Genomic DNA, 15,354 nt, shown 5'->3' with positions numbered 1-15,354 from the left:
CTGACACTGGGCCCATCCCTACAACTTAAGACAAAAATCAAACATGTTTGATTTTCTCAGGGTGAGTCGCAGACTAGTTGGCGTGTGTTGCTGGGGATGTCAGAATAGATGACTGGAAGTCTCAGGACAGCATGCCACCAACTGCCTCCAAACCATTAAGATTATGTAAATAAAGTCTATGACTAAAAATCACTGGAAACATCATGTATTGTGACACAGCCTTAACTCTAGAATACATGTTTAGTGTCTACACAAAAGCAGCTACGGGTAAAGGCAGAATCAAACCAAAAGGAAATGTTTGTTTTGAATTAATGTAAGAACTAACAAATAAATTAAATGAACTCATCATCAGCCACCAGGGTTTTTTGATATGGTAGAAATAATGTGACAATACAGGATGACAGATATAATGTGCGTGTTAATTTACCATACTTTATTAAAGGAGCATATGTTAATTGTCTATTCATAAAAATATCATAGAGTCTGCAAATTTCAAAATTACTGTTCAGTAACCTTAGGACATTCCATCTATTATTAAACCTTATATAATTTTTCCTCCAACTAAACCAATCTCCTTGCCTCCATAGCCAGCCAGTCCTTTTTCAGGGCATTTTATTTATCCCTGCTATCCCAGAGAAGACACTCCTATTATGCTTTTGGCGAAAAGCAGGATGCTGCTCTAAAAAAAAATCCTTCCTATAATTAACACATCTGCATGACTCTCATCATCCTACCAGGTGGTAGCTTTGCAGGAAATGGCTTACATAAGATGGGCACCAATGTACCAGAAGTGTACAAAGCTACAATCAAAAAGTACCACTTGTAATCAAATCCTCTTGATAAGGACTGTAATATAATTTTGTATTTACTTTTGCGTTTTTCACATTTTTTTTCCTCTCTCAGCACCTTTTTAGCTCAGAGTTCACAGGGACTCTCAGAATGCTCCAGCTTGGCTTGTGGGTCCTCCTCTTCTTCTTCATCTTCTTTATCTTCCAACTCTTGTACTGCGTTGTCTGTCATTGTATCTTTCAGTCGTGCTAGTCGACCATCAACTGTGACTCCAAAAGGTTCTATAATCTGCTCCCTACATGAAAAAGAGACACAAATTGGAAGGTTAATAGCAAACCAGAATAGAAACACACATTGGAAACTTTCTGCTGAAATAAATATAGAAATATCCATCCATCCATCCATTTTCCAACCCGCTGAATCCGAACACAGGGTCATGGGGGTCTGCTGGAGCCAATCCCAGCCAACACAGGGCGCAAGGCAGGAACCAATCCTGGTCAGGGCGCCAACCCACCGCAGGACACACACACACACGCACACACACACACAAACACCTACACATCAAGCAGACACTAGGGCCAATTTAGAATTGCCAATCCACCTAACCTGCATGTCTTTGGAACGTGGGAGGAAACCGGAGCACCCAGTGGAAACCCACGCAGACACGGGGACAACATGCAAACTCCACGCAGGGAGGACCCGGGAAGCGAACCCGGGTCTCCTTACTGCGAGGCAGCAGCGCTACCACTCCGCCACCATGCTGCCCAAATATAGAAATATGTAAAAAACTAAAGCCCAACTATCAGTTGATATGAAGCAGACATGTTTGCTTGGCTGATGCAGAGGCAAAAACTGCTGTCTCATAATCAAGAGGTTATGTGTTTGATCTGGGTCCTCCTCGCATTTACCATTTTGAGTAGTGAGCTGCTATTATTGTTACTATTATATAATAAAAACACACATTTGATTTGAGTCTGTAAAGGCCGGTGTAAATTTATGGTTCTAAAAGTCTGTTTAACGGCTTTCCAGAGATCATACCTGCTCTTTTTGTATGCTTGTATATCTTGGGAGTGAAACACACTGCTGTGCTCAGAGATCCGTGTTGGACTTCTGTACACATCCAGGGCTTCTGGCTGTGAAATATGCATAGAGAATTTGTGGTCATGCAGTCATCCACACATTTCCTGATGAAGCCTGTGACAACTGTGGCATACTCCTCCAGATTATCAGAGGACTCTATGAACATGTCCCAATTCACAGATTCAAAGGAGTCCTGAAGTTTCTTCTCTGCTGCCGGGGTGCAACATTACTTTTCTCACAAATGGTTATAAACAGGGAGGAACAGCACAGAGTGGTCTGATTGTCCAAAGTTTGGCCACAAGAACGAGTGGTACATGTCTTTGCATGCAGTGCAGTAGTGGTCTAATATGTTAGCTCCCCTGGTGGGACGGGAGACGTGCTGGTAGTATTTGAAGTAAACTGAACCGAAATTTATTGAAGTCCCTGGTGATGATAACCAGTCCTTTGGGATGTGTGTTTTCACAGTCAGTAATGAGGCTGTACAATTCCTTAAGTGCAATGATGGTGTTAGCTTGCGGAGGGATGTAAACAGCAGCCATTGACATAGCTATAAACTCCCTAGGCAGGTAGAGTGGCCAGCACTTAATGAGCAGATACTCTAGGTCCGGTGAACAGCTTAGTGAGATGACTTCCACATCCATACACCACGTGTTGTTGATGAGGAAACAAACCCCGCCACCTCTCTTCTTCCCAGAGGTGTCCGCCCGATCTGCACAATGGATAGAAAAACCACCTAGCTGGACAACCGAATCCAGCATGCAGGCAGTGAGCCCTGTTTCTGTGCAGCAGAAAGTAGATCTTGCTGGAAACTAAGTTTACCGTGGAGTTCGTCCAGTTTATTATCCAAAGCCTGGGCATTGGCCAGGAAAATGCTGGGCAGTATAAGTCGCAATCCCCTGCATTTCATCTTCGCTTGGATCCTGGCACATCGGCCACGCTTTCTCCTCCGCGTCTTTCAGGAGTAGTCGAGTGTTTTACGGAAATACAAACCAGTATTACTGCGAGAGGAAATTAAAGGTACACAATACAGTGACGCATATTACAGCCACATACAAGCCAGTATTACTGTCAGAAGAGATTAAAGGCATATTACCGACGCGCACGGCTGTATTACCGCCAGAGAAAATTAAAGGTATATTACGGACGTATGGACATATATTACGGACGTACAAGCCAGCGGACGTACAAGACGGTATCCTTCAATAAGGGCGCGCACAAAAAGGCGAGCCTCAATTGGGCGCAGTGAATAAAGGCGCGCGTAAATAAAGATCTGCACCTGTTGCTCTTCACATATTCCAGAGCCATTTGAACTAAATTATCTACGCGCCCTTATTGAATAGAGCCGTACAAGACAGTATTACTGTCACAGAAAATTAAAGACACACAATACACGGCGGCAGCCCACGAAGAACGGTCAGCTCAGCAAGTAAACATCAACAAAAGAAAGGCTGAAAGAAAGAAAAATACAACCAACAAAAAGAATTAGGTCAAAGTCCCTTGCCATTTAATATAGACTGTTCCTACAAATGTATATGCACTACTGTTCTAGCGCCCGTTATTGTAACGGGCTAAATGACTAGTTTTAAATAAATAATCATGTCCAATAAAGTACAGGATTGGAATGGGTGCAGATGTGCGCATGACAGCAATGCTGTGGGGCTGATTGAGGTTCTTGGCTGATCAGCATTCATGTCCAAATGCTGTGGGATCATGGCAAAGAGAAAAAGGTGAGAAACAGAGAAAACTGAGACAGAAAAGGGACAAGAAAGAGATGGACAAAAAGAGAAAGTAGAAGAACAGAAAAGAAAGGAGGTTAAAGAGGAAGAAATGAGGAGAGAAGACAGGCAGCTGGAAGGAGTGCCCTGGTAGGAGCATAGAGCAGACATTCAAGGAGGCTGAAGAGAGCTGCTCCAATTGAGCATTTTTAGGGTAGCTGGGACCTCATGCATAATGGCGTGCACAGAATTCACACTAAAACATGGTGTACCGACAAAAGTGGAAATGTGCGTACACACAAAAAAATTCAGATGCACAAATCTGTACGTAAGCCAACTTCCACGCACTTCCACTCTATAAATCCTGGTCAAGTGAAAAGTAACACACATGCATGTGCTGTCCCACCCCGACTCCACCCATAATTTTTAATATTTTAATATGCAAATCAATACAAGTATCACCTTCCATTCAGTGTTTGGTTAAAAGACAATGGCAAAAGCATGTGAAAAAAAGAATTTCAGCAAATGCAAAGTGGAGCCAAGGAAAAATGTACTATTTGTTGGCTTAAGCAGTGGTATAAACAACAAAAGGAAGTTGATTGAGTTTTACAGAGTGGCGGAGAAACACGAAAGTTCAAGTTCAGAAAGTCACACAGTGCCCAAAATAAAAAAGAAGGGGTCAGATATCAAAGTCACCATGAAAAGGAGAGTCGTAAGCCACTGTCTGAGTGTTATGTGGAAGCATATTAGGGTACAGAGACAAGAAAGAAATAGGGACACAGTGAAAAAAAAGGTTGAAATGTCCAATTTAATCTCTTTATTTTGACACTAGGGGGCTCCGTCCCCTGCTCGCTTCGCTCGCCAACCCCTGGTGTTGGGTAACCCGAAATACATTGATGTATGTATGAGATATATTGGAGTGTAAAGGTGTAGATGACGAACAAAGGAAGTAAAGAACCCATAGCATGGCACATTAGAAAGATTTATTGGAATATTTCTTTATACACAACATTTGTAGTAAAGATGGTGTGTTGTCCTTGAATGAGTTTTCCTTGGTATGGAGTATCTACAACTTTAACTTTAATGTCAGATGAACGCCGAACTCTATGACTTCAGCGACGTTTGTCATTATCATCTCTGTGTATTGCTTGTTTTTAGGAAGGTTCATTCGTTGATAGATTGCGTCATCTGGATCTAACACGTAGATCTGTGCATATCTGCGTTCGTGATTTGGCTCAGGGTGCACTGTTCCAATCTGATGTAATATTTGTCCACATACGCGAAAGCAGTATGGGCCATTGCCAGCTGGTGGCCTGATATTTACCCCGGTAGATGCAAAAGCAAATGAACTATTGTAGAATCTAATGCAGTCCATAAAGTTTTTACTTTCGGGTACATTGTTAGTTAGAAGCTTCCGTAGATATTCAGGATATTCATCTAAAGGAGGCAGTCTAACTTGACCCTTTTGACAACAACGTGTAAACTCATTAGTTGTATTGCCAGTTGTTTCTTCAGGGAAGTTAAGTAAATGATAATGACAGCAAATGATATTCATTAATCCTAATGAATGTTCATTAATAGTGGACTCATTACAGAATGCGTTGTCAGCTAATTGGCGGAATTGTTTAGCGGCTGTTTGTCGTTCCTTTCTTTGCCGTTTATCTATTGCCTCTGCTGTTTGAGAGTCGCGTTGTAGGCGCCTGTGTTCATTAATTGTATTCAGGCAGGCTCGTTTCTGTATGTCCGTTAGTTGAGATGTTTCGTTTTGAAGCCGTAACTCCTTTGGTTGCGTTGTTTGAGAAGCGCGTTGTAGGCGCCTGCGTTCATTGTTTTTATCCAGGTGGGCTCGTTTTTGTAGCCCCGTCAGTCGAGCTCTTTCTTTTTGGAGCCGTGCCTGCTTTGCTTGCGGCATTTCAGACGCGCGTTGTAGGCACCTGCGTTCATTGATTTTATCCAGGCGGGCTCGTTTTTGTATCTCCGTCAGTTGTGGTCTTTCGTTTTGAACCCGTGCCTACTTTGCTTCCGCAGTTTCAGACGCGCGTTGTAGGCGCCTACGTTCATTGTATTTGTCCATGCGGGCTCGTTTTTGTAGCTCCATTAGTTGAGCTGTTTGGTTTTGGAGCCGAGACAGTTTTGCTTCCGCGGTTTCAGACGCGCGTTGTAGGCGCCTAGGTTTATTTTTTTTATCCTTGCGGGCTCGTTTTTGTAGCTCCGTTAGTTGAGCTGGATCGTTTTGGAGCTGTGACCGTGACTCCATTAGTTATCCATTGTCTACCGTTAGTAAAATGGATAATTGCACTTACTGTTACTACGGAGCGTTTTCTGTGGTTGTACTGTTAATAATGCATCACTGTAATGTGAGTCACATATGCTATATGGTTTGGACGTGTGAGGATACCGTACGTTTAATACGGAGAGTTCATTTTTATTCTCATTACCCGGACCATGCTGTGCATTGTGGACGTTTAGTTCAGAAGTGCGTTGTAGGCGCCTGCGCCTTTCGTACTTTCTCGCGCCTTCCGTACTATCTTTGTGGACCTTTGCGGACTCCGTAGTGTCTTCCGTTTGACTCTGGGGTGCAGTGCAGAATCCTCTTTTCTGTGTGGCTGTGTCGTTAGTCGTTAGCTATGGGCGCGTTGTTGCTTCATGTCTCATTTACGTTAGTTGAGCTCTTTCGTTTTTGAGCCGTGACTCCTTCGTTCGTGGTGGATCAGACCTTGCTTGCGGTTTATGAGACACGTGCTGTAGGCGCCTGCGGACTATGTCTCCTGGGTCCATTGCCATGTACCTGCGTCCGTGCCTTCCGGTTTACCATTCTTGATTAGTAATATGGATTAAAGTAGAATGTCGTAAACGTCAACTTAAAATCAATGTTTAACTTACTAGAATTTCTCAGATCCCATCCTAACTAGAGTAGCACATTAAATGCTTCGTATTCTACGTGCTGTATGTGTGTGAATCACTACGTGCTTCATGCTTTCTCTTACGTTGACAGGACACAGAATACATTACATTCTGATATTACAGCTCTCTGAACAACTTAAATGCTAAGATGTATACTTGATTTCATTTTAATGATGAAATTAATTAAAGCATATATTAAACATGGGGGCACAGTGGCACAGTGGTAGCGATGAGCTGGCTCCCCACCCCGAGATTGCTCCTGTCTCCCGCAAGATACTTGCTGGGATGTACACGACCCTCAATGAAATTATTTATTGCAGCAGTACTGTCTCTTTCAAACTTACCAACCTCCAATTCCTTAGAACAAGCTTAGAAAGCCAATTCTTCAAAACTTCTAAGGAACATTTAAATATCTTCATAGTGCATGTTTAATTATTCCATCCAGGGTCACGCCAGTCCAAGCAACCATACAGTGCGAGGCAGGAACAATCCCTGGACGGGGTACCAGCTCATCATTACTGCTGCACCACTGTGCCAACAGGTTTAATTATTAACAGTATACATTATTTAAATGAAGTTAAAAATGTATCTGTATAATGTAATATACATACTTTAATGCATTTCATCTAAAAAATTATATTAAGAGCTCCAAGAAGATAGCTCTTGGAAATCTAAATCGACTTAGAACCCAGTTGGCATCATCTGTAAATACTCACTTCTCTTCTATTGAATTGAATTAACAATCCTTTATTGTTATTGTATGGTAGAATGAGATTCAATATGTAAATCCTCCATAAACTTATTTTTATTTAAAATGATAAAATAACAACAACAATAATAATAATAATACAACAAAAACAATGAAAAATATACAACATGAAAGCATAAATACAATATACATGTAAATATAGTGCACATAGTGTAAATGGCTCATAAAGTGTCTCAGGTTGTGCAATATTACAACTGTAGTGCAAGTTTACAGTGAGGTAACTGTAATTCCAAGTACAAACAGTACTACCAGGAGTACTTGATGGACTGATTGAGTACGTTTATAGCTATTGGGATGAAACTGTTTCAGAACCTTGAGGTCCCTACAGGAAAGGCTCTGAAGCATTTGCCGAAAGGGAGAAGTTTAAATAGACTGTGAGCATGGCTGAGGCAGAGTGTGCTACAAATGTTCTCTAGGGCTAGATGCTGTATCCCGATAATCCTCTGCGCTCTCGACACAATCCACCGTGAAGCTAAAAAAGAAAGGGAACCCACACAGGAACAGTAGCATGGCTTTGATGCTGGGTGCCGCTAGTTTGCAAAACCAAGCAAAAAATGTGCATATGCAATGTGTTGTGCTGCAATGAGAATGTGTGTGGCTTTACACCAAGTTTAATTTTTATACATTGCAACGTGTGCGTACTCACTGTTTATACATGAGACCACTGGAGTGGCCCAATGTTCGCTCTTGTATAAGACTGAGAAGTGGCAGTGAGAGTTGGAGGAGAGAGTCTCAGTGCAGAAGGATGCTAGGAGCTCATGGGACAGCAGGGAACTGACTGTGTTAAGGTTGGCTGTGACTCTCAGTTGGTTGTCTCCTCTGCTGCAAAGTCCTATGCGGGGTTAGCAGAGGATACCTTGGGTTTCGAAGGATACACCAGGGCAGACAAGTTTTTATGGGACAACTTCCTGCCTGTGTTTTTAACCTCGATTTATTGAATTTTTCTTAATGACATTTTAATCTCCAAAATGACTTGCATTTTATTGGATTATTTGTTTACAGATTGGATGTATTGCACTTTTTGAACACTGTGTTTTGCATTGTCTTAAATAAAAGCACTTGCCACTTTTTTGCATATACCCTTTGCTGCATGTGTGTGTCCTCATTTACCTGGCTCATCTCAGTAAATGACAATCAACGCTTCTGGTTCAAGAGGCTCCCGGGAGCAACAAGGGAGTGTTGAGCCAACCCAGACCATCATGGATAGATGAATTAAAAACCACTTCTTTACATGAAGAATAACAGGTATAGGTAACCAAATAATTTGTATGGCACTGTGAGGATGCAAAATTGGAAGTTATGAGCAAAACAAAAATTGGCAACAAACTGCAGCTAAGCTAAATGGCTTACTTTCCTGGTTATGTTCCCAGATTAGCCTAAAAGTTCTCAGTACTAATAAAAAGTGTACACCCCATTCAAAGAAGACATTCAAACAAGCATGGACCCACCAATTCTGTTGAGTTTAAAAAGACTGCATTGGATATTTGTCATATTTACAGTTCGCAAATTGGTAACTTCTGTAAGAGCATTAAGTAAAATGATACCTGGACAGACGATCAAACATGTTGACCAGTTTCAAGGCTTCCATTTCCTTTTGCTCCTCAGTCATTCCCTCCATGGGATTAGGTTGAGGCATCTCAACTCGACCAGTGACAGGGTTGATCCTATTTCGAGATTCCAAATATTCCTCGGTGTCTGTGTCCTCCTCTTCATCCGAGTACACGCCTTCTCCTCTACCACCTGCTAGCAGGCCACGAGCAGCTAGGAGACCAGCTGCATTGCCATAGCCAGTATACTTGACAAAGCGAGATACTACAAGAAAAATAAAGCAAGTCAGCAATAAAACAGACCACTCACATTAACCTAAGGACCGCAGGAAAAACAGACATACATACACTCAGTCGGGTCTGGTTAACAAGGGTTTATTCATTTTCTTGTACAACTGCAATGTAATTTTAAATCACAGGGCAGCCAACACTGTACATGGCAGAAGTCATTCCTTGACAAGTCTCTCAGCACATCTTAACGAAAGAGCTACATTTACACTGGACAAGTAAGAGACGGCAAAGAAACTAACAGATTGCCTTTAGAAGTGGAGTGGAATTACCCAGAAAAATCCCTTAAAAACACAAAACAATAATACAAGCTCCAATATAATATTCCACTTGCCATAACACATAAAAACTGAAAGATGAACAAATTGTGACCTGATTCTTACCATTCTCCTTACAAAGAACAAAGAGTAGTTCAGCAGCACATTGCTTGACATCAGTGTCCACATGAGTCATAAGCCTCACCAACTTGTTTCGCAGAGTAGAGCCCACCTCGGGGCGGGTGTGTACATCTCTCAGAGGGGGCAAGATCTTGATTCATTAAAGGATTGATGATATAATTTGTTAAAAACATTTGAAACAAATTAAAAATTTAAGCTGCAATAATATAATAATATATAATACTAATATAAAAGATAAACTGACCTTCATTCTCAAAAACTTCCTTGTCTCTCTGTGAACTCTGGCACTTTCTGTTAGCAGATTTAGTACTGGAGTTACTCTCTCCTTAAGCTTTTGGGCCTAAAACATGATTTGAGCTTAATTAGACTTCATATTGGTGCTATAGGACTATAACAAAATACACTGACAGGTAACAGAAAACACATTTATATTACGAAGTTATCACTAAGGTAAGAAACATCAAGTTTGGGTCAAAGGGCTAAGAAACATTTGAACAAAATATAATGCTTATTTCTGTAAATTTAATAATTTGTTCCTTTAGTATGTCAATAATTAAGGGGCCATGCATCATGTGCACACACCTTATTGGTTCTGTCATAGCTTTATTTAATTTTTATTAACTATTTTCGTCATCTTTTTGCCAGTTTTTCACTGTGGTGTTGAAATTCAAATGTTTCAGTAATTAGAGCTAATTTAAGCTATTTAAACAATATAAATCTTTTTTCTCATAGCATGGTCTTACAGATGCCAACATCATTTCTCACCTTCACCAGTGGAATGAAAGCACTATGTCTTGTTTTTTTTTTTTGACTATGAAGAAAAGGGGCTGTCTAAGTCATGAATAAACGCTCATCATAGAAGTAGTTCTATCACAGGGCTATTGTTCTCCATCCATTATGGAACAGGTTCTCTTTTCCTGACATGTATCCTGCCTGGCTTATTCTCAAGGCAAATCTGCCATTTCCTAAATTATTCTCAACCCCCAAACTGTAATTTTAAATTTATAGCTCACCCTTTAAAGTGGGGTCCAGTAATCTCATATGTACTAGAAATTTGGCAGGGCATTGAGAAACATTTGCACTCATGCTCAAAACAGCATGCTCATATTCTAATTTTCTTTAACTATGCCCTTTGGATTGGTAGTACATACGACTCTTTTCCCCAATAGAGTAATCATGGTTTTACTTCTCTAAGATAGATATTTAATGAGAATGGGCGTACGATGTTCCAAGACTTGGTATCTATCTTTAAAATTCCTCCAACCTCCTTTTCTTCTATCTACAGTTCAGGTCTGTCCTTAAATCTGCTAATGTCCCTATATTTTAATCACCTCCCTCTAATCCTCTTCAAATTTTCTTCTTCTCCCAAAGTACTGATTCAAGTCAGGTAGTTGTTTTATACAATTTACTGCTGAAATCATACCTCCTCCCAAACAATATAATCTGGCTTTATAATATTAATTCTTTATCCTCTATCGCCTCCAGTCATCACAAGACAACATTGAAATGTGCCAAGAGCTAACACATGTATTATGTACCCAGATAGTTGGAAATCAATCCTTCCCCTAACTCTGGCCTTTAAAAATGAGGGGAGAGGGTTGTTTCTTGCCTTTTTCCTTGCTGGACTCCAGCAGACAAGAGTAATTCTTTTGTTTCTGTTCATCTCTAGAGCAGGGTTGGGGGGCTTATTTTGTGTATACAATGTACAGTGTACTGAAGCAGGCCACATAACTATCAAGGTTACTATCTGGTTTGCTTGGTAACAGACCTTTTATATTTGCATAATAAAAAAATTGACCAGAATAAAAAAATAAAAAGATGACATTATTGCATACTACAGTCATATGAAAAAGTTTGGGAACCCCTCTTAATTCTTTGGATTTTTCTTTATCATTGGCTGAGCTTTCAAAGTAGCAACTTCCTTTTAATATATGACATGCCTTATGGAAACAGTAGTATTTCAGCAGTTACATTAAGTTTATTGGATTAACAGAAAATATGCAATATGTATCATAACAAAATTAGACAGGTGCATAAATTTGGGCACCTCAACAGAGATATTACATTAATACTTAGTTGAGCAATATAACAGTCTCTAGATACCTCCTATAGCCTTTGATGAGTGTCTGGATTCTGGATGGAGGTATTTTTGACCATTCTTCCATACAAAATCTCTCCAGTTCAGTTAAATTTGATGGCTGCTGAGCATGGACAGCCTGCTTCAAATCATCCCATAAATTTTCGATGATATTCAAGTCAGGGGAATATGACTGCCATTCCAGAACATTGTACTTCTCCTCTGCATGAATGCTGTTGTAGATTTCGAACTGTGTTTTGGGTCATTGTCTTGTTGGAATATCCAACCCCTGCGTAATTTCAACTTTGTGACTGATGCTTGAACATTATCCTGAAGAATTTGTTGGTATTGGGTTGAATTAATCTGACCCTCGACTTTAACAAGGGCCCCAGTCCCTGAACTAGCCACAAAGCCCCACAGCATGATGGAACCTCCACCAAATTTGACAATAGGTAGCAGGTGTTTTTCTTGGAATGCGGTGTTCTTCTTCCACCATGCAACGCACTTTTTATTATGACCAAATAACTCAATTTTTGTCTCATCAGTCCAAAGCACTTTGTTCCAAAATGAATCTGGCTTGTCTAAATGAGAATTTGCATACAACAAGCGACTCTGTTTCTTTCTCATCACCCTGCCATACAGATGTTCTTTGTGCAAATTGCGCTGAGTTGTAGAACGATGTACAGATACACCATCTGCAGCAAGATGTTCTTGCAGGTCTTTGGAGGCGATCTGTGGGTTGTCTGTAACCATTCTCACAATCTTGCAGGTCTTTGGAGGCGATCTGTGGGTTGTCTGTAACCATTCTCACAATCCTGTGCATATGCCGCTCCTGTATTTTTCTTGGCCTGCCAGACCTGGGTTTAACAGCAACTGTGCCTGTGGCCTTCCATTTCCTCATTACATTCCTTACAGTTGAAACTGACAGTTTAAACCTCTGAGATAGCTTTTTGTAGCCTTCCCCTAAACCATGATACTGAACAGTCTTTGCTTTCAGATCTTTTGAGAGTTGCTTTGAGGATCCCATGCTGTCACTCTTCAGAGGAGAGTCAAAGGGAAGCAGAACTTGCAATTGACCACCTTAAATACATTTTCTCATGATTGGACACACCTGTCTATGAAGTTCAAGGCTTAACGAGCTAATCCAACCAATTTGGTGTTGCAAATAATCAGTATTGAGCCGTTACATGCATTCAAATCAGCAAAATTACAAGGGGACCCAAATTTTTGCATGGCTAGTTTTTCACATTTGATTTAATTTCATACAACTAAATACTGCTTCACTAACAATCTTTGTTCGGTAAACACCCCAGAACTCAGATGTTCCTAGGAAATGCAATACATACCACTGTTATCTTTTTTGTTGAAAGTACAGTAAATTATTATAGATAGATAGATAGATAGATAGATAGATAGATAGATAGATAGATAGATAGATAGATAGATAGATAGATAGATACTTTATTAATCTCAAGGGGAAATTCACAATTATTATGCAGAATGAGAGGGGTTCCCAAACTTTTTCATATGACTGTAAAAGGCAACATAACAATATTTTTAATTTGCAATTAGAAATATGCAAAAAGAGAGAGTCAGCCATTGCATACTACACCCCCCTCTATAGGGATAATAGAGAAATGCAATGCAAAGGCAAGCTGAGATACAGAGGTGGGAATCACAAAGTGTCCTTCCCGTTTCACATGCTATCTTAAATTTACTGCCTCTGCATTTAGTACACTCCATGATCAGTAAGAAAATGGTGGCAGTTCCAAACATTTGCAACAGTCAAAATTACTTTTGCTGTTTTTGGTCTGTGATCTGTCAAACACGTGCGCATGGGAGGCAGCCTAAGGGCTTGAGTAACGACAGTTCCGAGACATACTGGGATGTGGCAGAATGCACTGACTCTTTTTCTCTCTTGCCTGCAGACCATTCATGGGAGATTCCACCTGGTCCTCTCGACGTCACTTCTGGGACTGAGCCAATGAAAGGAGACCATGCACGGCTCCAGCCCCTGTGATGTCACATCCGGGCTCGCACCAATGGCAGAAGACCTACATGAGCCCGACCCCTTTGACTTCACTTCCTGTCTTCCCTTTAAAAGCCTCCACCTTTTCCCTATCCCCTCAGTTCTGTTTTGGACTTGGTTTTGTGCATATCGTGCTGTATCAATTTAAAGCAACTTTGCAGCCAGGAAACCAGATTATACAGGTGGCTGCCCCAAACCTTTATATGACTCTGTTTCAAGTTTGTGACAGATCATAATATAATGAAATTTTAGGCTTTACTTTTCAGTGTGGTTTATTTGATATCAACTCAATAAGCTAGTAAAATTGCTATTTCTGCTACTGGTATCTTTTTACAATAAACCATTTTGTGTACTTAACATTCTCTCCTGTGGAGTAGTGTAGATTTATTAATCTATAGTCATGCATACACCAATCAGAATTGTTGCAAATGTGGGTGCTCACAAAAACCTTTATCGCATTCTCACTTTTGTCTCACTTCTCAGAGAGAAAAAAAAACATCAGCCAAAACTAGTATTGTGTAGCCACTTTTGTTTCATAATTTATGCTTTCAAAGTTTTTCATTTAGCTCCACCTGCTCCTGATAAAACCAGGGAACATTAGAAATATTTAAGTACACAGAAGAAGACACAGTCAGCTTAACACCAATTCCAGAAATAGAAAATGGCCATAAGATAACAGTCACTTCAGCCATTAAAGGAGATGATCATCCTGGAGGGCCAGAGTAACACTAGACTGGAAAGAACTCATTCTAAGAGGCAACACTGGGTATTCCAAGAGCAGAACTAGACTCAAAACTACAGTGCATCCGGAAAGTATTCACAGCGTATCACTTTTTCCACATTTTGTTATGTTACAGCCTTATTCCAAAATGGATTAAATTCATGTTTTTCCTCAGAATTCTACACACAACACCCCATAATGACAACATGAAAAAAGTTTACTTGAGATTTTTGCAAATTTATTAAAAATAAAAAAATTGAGAAAGCACATGTACATAAGTATTCACAGTCTTTGCCATGAAGCTCAAAATTGAGCTCAGGTGCATCCTGTTTCCCCCGATCATCCTTGAGATGTTTCTGCAGCTTAATTGGAGTCCACCTGTGGTACATTCAGTTGATTGGACATGATTTGGAAAGGCACACACCTGTCTATATAAGGTCTCACAGTTGACAGTTCATGTCAGATCACAAACCAAGCATGAAGTCAAAGGAATTGTCTGTAGACCTCCAAGACAGGATTGTCTCGAGGCACAAATCTGGGGAAGGTTACAGAAAAATTTCTGCTGCTTTGAAGGTCCCAATGAGCACAGTAGCCTCCATCATCCGTAAGTGGAAGAAGTTTGAAACCACCAGGACTCTTCCTAAAGCTGGCCAGCCATCTAAACTGAGCAATCGAGGGAGAAGGGCCTTAGTCAGGGAGGTGACCAAGAACCCGATGGTCACTCTTTCAGAGCTCCAGAGGTCCTCTGTGGAGGGAGGAGAACCTGCCAGAAGGACAACCATCTCTGCAGCAATCCACTAATCAGGCCTGTACGGTAGAGTGGCCAGACGGAAGCCACTCCTTAGTAAAAGGCACATGGCAGCCCGCCTGGAGTTTGCCAAAAGGCACCTGAAGGACTCTCATATGAGAAAGAAAATTCTCTGGTCTGATGAGACAAAGATTGAACTCTTTGGTGTGAATGCCAGGCGTCACATTTGGAGGAAACCTGGCACCATCCCTACAGTGAAGCATGGTGGTGGCAGCATCATGCTGTGGGG

General features: G+C 40.8%; 1 protein-coding gene across 4 annotated transcripts in view; it reads right to left on the bottom strand.

Moving 5' to 3' along the window:
* Positions 1–421: 421 nt before the first annotated feature.
* The window catches only part of LOC114660724 (synembryn-A-like), a 284,885-nt gene continuing 269,952 nt past the window's right edge, over positions 422–15,354 (bottom strand). For all 4 annotated transcript variants that reach the window (XM_051933704.1, XM_051933705.1, XM_051933706.1 and 1 more), the window contains 4 exons: positions 9,735–9,830; positions 9,476–9,620; positions 8,802–9,069; positions 422–1,084 (listed from right to left, as the gene is read on the bottom strand). In XM_051933704.1, coding sequence (XP_051789664.1) covers positions 916–1,084; positions 8,802–9,069; positions 9,476–9,620; positions 9,735–9,830 — 678 coding nt within the window. In that variant the 3' untranslated portion in view covers positions 422–915. The remainder of the gene's footprint in view (positions 1,085–8,801; positions 9,070–9,475; positions 9,621–9,734; positions 9,831–15,354) is intronic.

The sequence above is a fragment of the Erpetoichthys calabaricus genome, chromosome 11 (genome assembly GCF_900747795.2).
Source record: "Erpetoichthys calabaricus chromosome 11, fErpCal1.3, whole genome shotgun sequence".
Classification (NCBI taxonomy): Eukaryota; Metazoa; Chordata; class Cladistia; order Polypteriformes; family Polypteridae; genus Erpetoichthys; species Erpetoichthys calabaricus.
This window is presented reverse-complemented; position numbering and strand designations above follow the sequence as displayed.